The 4,800-nt window shown below is 35.9% G+C and overlaps 1 protein-coding gene across 4 annotated transcripts; it reads left to right on the plus strand.

Moving 5' to 3' along the window:
- The first annotated feature begins 1,604 nt into the window (after positions 1–1,604).
- Positions 1,605–4,442, plus strand: LOC136850041 (actin-2-like). Of its 4 annotated transcripts, none has more exons than XM_067123592.1 (2): positions 1,605–1,713; positions 3,211–4,442. In XM_067123592.1, exon 2 carries the CDS (start codon positions 3,227–3,229, stop codon positions 4,355–4,357), a length of 1,131 nt encoding a protein of 376 aa, XP_066979693.1. In that variant the 5' UTR covers positions 1,605–1,713; positions 3,211–3,226; the 3' UTR covers positions 4,358–4,442. The 4 variants fall into 4 exon arrangements, with proteins under 4 accessions (XP_066979693.1, XP_066979694.1, XP_066979695.1 ...); XM_067123593.1 differs by having other exon boundaries at positions 1,624–1,724; XM_067123594.1 differs by having other exon boundaries at positions 1,656–1,713; positions 3,177–4,442.
- Positions 4,443–4,800: the final 358 nt, after the last annotated feature.

Here is a 4,800-nt window from a genome sequence, read left to right on the forward strand (position 1 = left end):
CCATCATTTTGCTTGTGAATATTTCCTGTAAAATCAATTCACTTTTGTTTAATAAACTATAATTTAAAAAAATATATTTTTTGTTATTTCAAAGAACATTTTGAGTCTCTGATGAAAATTTCATGTGTAGTGTGATGGATGATTATTTTTCTTGTATAACAATTCTTGTTCTTCTATGAGGATGAGTCAGCTTATTGACTGAAGGGAGAATTTTAGTTATATACATTGTTATACGCGTAAGTTCAAGTTGCTTTAGATTCTTAACGTTGTTATAAGGATTAATGTAAGGTACATATTTCACGAGGTCAGTAGCCGTTACAATACAAGTTGTGCGATATTAAGAAATGCTACTGATTAAGGAGATATGCCATATCGTCCTGAGACTAGTTATCTCGGACGAGACAATAGGACTGCATTCAGCTGAAAATTAATGCGTCTTTATATGTATTGCAAGGCATAATTGTTATATCATTGCTCTGTGCGATAAGTAATTATTTTAAATGCAGAAATCCTACAACTAGCGTGTATAAGTTATAAAGTGACGATTTTAACATACGCCTATGCACTTTAACAAATTGTAAACCCTACAACTATATAAGTTATGAAGTGACGATTTTAACATAGGCCTTTGCACTTTAACTAACAAATTCTACTTTCAAAATGAGTAAGGCTTTTCAGTGGTATACTTTTCTCTGTTAGCATTTCTAGCCTGATTTATTCCCTTCATTACCAAGTTCAGTCACGAAACATATAATTCGGCTCACATTTATTTGAATATGTCTGAGGTATTTTATGGACGAAATACAGATGTTTCATTTTTTCTTAATAGTATAGAACATTGAAATCTTCTAGGAGTAACTCTTTATATCTTACCTCAAGGTGAAATAAAAAAATAAACTGTGTACATTAGATGAGGACGAGTGAACTTAGCATACCATTATTTTGAGTTTATCAACATGCCGTGGCTTATATTTCATTATAGGCTATATGTAAAGCCCAGGAATGTTTATTTCGGTGGCAGAGGTATTTCAGCTGCTGTGACATTTAATTTGTTTTGGACGTGCCTTGGAAATAATAAGGCTCTAGTATGCAAATGGAAAAAATGGTGTGGCAAACGGCTTGAAAACTCAATTTAGCGTGATTATTTTTGGAAGGAAACACGTTAGTAAAGATCACTAAATATGGATACTATTTATCCACTTTAATTTTAATTTGGTTTTCTTTTAGAATGAATGTTTTATAAGAATTATAGATATTTTGTGTTAAAATGACATTGTTTATTTTATTTTGTATGTTGATCATTTTGTTCGAGGGAAATAATAATGAAGTATAAACCAACTCTGACAATTTCCGTTAAAACTTTAAGAAATTTACTGCTTTGATTAAGAACAGTCTTCCAAGGCGCCCATAAACACAGGGGCAATAGGCTACAAGCTTTCTTTCCCGCTGAGTAAACAGTTGTGAAGTAACTCCTGACGGTCGCTTATAGGTTAGTAACCTTGGGAAATATTTGTGTAAAAGTAGGGTTCCTTCTCCCACCCACCTAAAAAAAAAGATGTGTAAAAAAGGAGGGAGAAGAAACAGCGACAACTGCATCTCCACTCATATCATGGCGGAAGTGTCGACTCCCTATATAAAGGGATTATGAGGCCTTAGGGGTTTTTAGTTTACTTCGAACTTTGGTTCTCCTCGGCCATAGGAGTCTGAGCTCTTGTAAGTCAGTGGTGAGTTGTGTGAAGTATTAGTGGGAGTGGTGGCTGAAGAGTACGAAGAGAAACTCTGTGAGATTGCTGTTGTGAGAGTAGGGTATGTTTTCAGAAATTCTTGATCCTGTGGACAAGCCTGATCTGTGCGTGGATGACTTGGATTGAATGAACGAGGGTCAGGTGCCAGTAATATCACATATAACAGTAATTAATAGCTCTTATTTATTATTAATTAGGGATTACGTTTGAATCTTCTGCAACTTTAGTTCTGATTGGTAAGCTGTAATGCTAGATGTCAATTTTCTTTTATAACTGCAAGTGGGCGTCAAAGAATCGTGTGATTGATATCAATAAAATTTAACATTCTGAAGGACGTTGTAGCCACTTGGGCTGCGTCAAAACGTAAATATTCCTGAATTGATTGAAATAGGCAATATTTCAGTGAAGATGCGAATGATTAGTAGGCTAAATGAAATAGTATAGCGTATATATACATATATATGTATATACATTTATATACATATATATATATATATATATATATATATATATATATATATATATATATATATATATATATATATATATATATATATATTTTTTGTCACATACACCGGAACTGTTTTATATTCACAAATATTATGCCACAAATTTCGTTTAACATCTAGTTCTGTACCTTGGAAATGACTGCTTCGTCACCAGTGGGATTCGAACTGCCACCTAGTTGGTAGACAGCAAAAATACAGTGACTATGACCATTGAGCCATCTCTTATAATTAATTCCCTTTGGGTGTAAGATATTCCTAAGGTGTAGTCAGTTGAATATTAAAGGAAGTTTGTGTCTTAATATTTATGACGTACATGTATGTATATACACATATACATATGCAGTATATATATATATATATATATATATATATATATATATATATATATATATATATATATATATATATATATATATATATATATGTATGTATGTATATATATAGAGAGAGAGAGAGAGAGAGAGAGAGAGAGAGAGAGAGAGAGAGAGAGAGAGAGAATATTCCTATTTTTGTGGACGATCAGAAATTTTCGGAAAATTGGTTGGTTTCTGTTACTTGCATATTAGTTATTTTAAGGGGCCTGGCGTGCTCTTCTGCAGTTTATTTAAGAATACATTTCAAAGTAAACAGGCAACATTTGGTGGAGCCTCTTTCTGAATTTTTTTTCATGCTGTTCTAAAAGAGAAGATATTTTAATAAAAGAGAATTATAATTGAAAATAGACTATACTTGATTTTTTTTAAGAAACAGCGAATTCACCATTGAAAAGTTAAATTTATTGAAAAATGCAGGCTAGTAACTATTTTTATTAGCTTCAAATCACTGTAGGCCTTACCACGTTTTTTATATATTAGGATATTTTAGCAATATCCATGAATGTCCATCAAAATTGGTATATTTTTTATTTGGATTTTTTTTCAAGGCACTGTTATATTATACTCCTGATACATCAACAGCCTCACAAGATCAATAATGTGTGACGAAGAAGTTAGCCCCTTGGTGGTCGACAATGGCTCCGGAATGGTCAAGGCTGGGTTTGCCGGGGACGATGCCCCGCGAGCAGTCTTTCCTTCCATTGTCGGACGTCCTCGCCATCAAGGTGTGATGGTTGGAATGGGCCAAAAGGACGCCTACGTGGGCGACGAGGCCCAGAGTAAACGAGGTATTCTCACTCTCAAATACCCTATCGAACATGGCATTATCACTAATTGGGATGATATGGAAAAAATCTGGCATCATACTTTTTACAATGAGCTCAGAGTGGCTCCGGAAGAGTCTCCGGTGCTCTTGACAGAAGCCCCTCTCAATCCAAAAGCAAACCGCGAGAAAATGACCCAAATTATGTTCGAAACTTTTGTAACACCTGCCATGTACGTTGCAATTCAGGCCGTTCTTTCCTTGTATGCATCTGGGCGAACAACGGGTATTGTACTGGACTCAGGTGATGGTGTGACCCACACTGTCCCTATCTACGAAGGTTACGCTCTTCCTCATGCCATCCTTCGGTTGGACTTGGCTGGCCGTGATTTGACCGCTTACCTAATGAAGATCATGACTGAGAGAGGCTACTCGTTCACAACTACGGCTGAGCGTGAAATTGTTCGAGACATTAAGGAAAAGCTATGTTACGTCGCCCTTGACTTCGAAAATGAAATGAATATTGCTGCTGCATCCTCATCACTTGAAAAATCCTATGAATTGCCCGATGGACAGGTCATCACAATGGGAAATGAACGTTTCCGTGCCCCTGAATCACTCTTTCAGCCATCCTTCCTGGGTATGGAATCTGTTGGTATCCACGAGACCGTCTACAACTCCATCATGAGGTGCGACATTGATATCAGGAAGGATCTGTTCGCCAACAATGTGCTCTCTGGTGGTACCACCATGTACCCTGGTATTGCTGACAGGATGCAGAAAGAAATCACTGCCTTGGCTCCTTCCACCATCAAGATCAAGATCATCGCTCCTCCTGAGAGGAAATACTCTGTCTGGATTGGTGGTTCTATTTTGGCTTCTCTGTCCACCTTCCAGTCCATGTGGATCACCAAAGAAGAGTACGACGAGTCCGGGCCCGGAATTGTTCATCGCAAATGCTTCTAAATTTGTAGCACTAAACAAAAATATTTGTGCCTTTACCATCACTCAGTATAAAAGATAAAAGACACGGAAATAAAATGTTTCTGGATAACTCGTTTTATTTATAACCATGCCAAGTGTATCAGTAAGTGAATAAGCCAAGAAACCTTTTGAATAGTATTCTTAGATAAAATGTCTCCGCATGAAATGTTATATACATATTAGGGTTCATGGTAGCTCGCATGAAATGTTATTTACGTATTAGGGTTCATGGTAGCTCTGCTTTTACAGTGCCACAGTATGAAGCATTGAAAGCATAGGAATGTAATTGTGTACTGGAAATTATCAAGACAAACAAGGGCAAAATTAGTGCCCTAGATGATCTATAATTTTTTCACCATTGAATTATATATAAAGATGCTCATAATCTATATTTTGGCTGCTCAACACTTGCCTACAGAAAATGA

Source organism: Macrobrachium rosenbergii, chromosome 21, assembly GCF_040412425.1.
Source record: "Macrobrachium rosenbergii isolate ZJJX-2024 chromosome 21, ASM4041242v1, whole genome shotgun sequence".
Taxonomy (NCBI): domain Eukaryota; kingdom Metazoa; phylum Arthropoda; class Malacostraca; order Decapoda; family Palaemonidae; genus Macrobrachium; species Macrobrachium rosenbergii.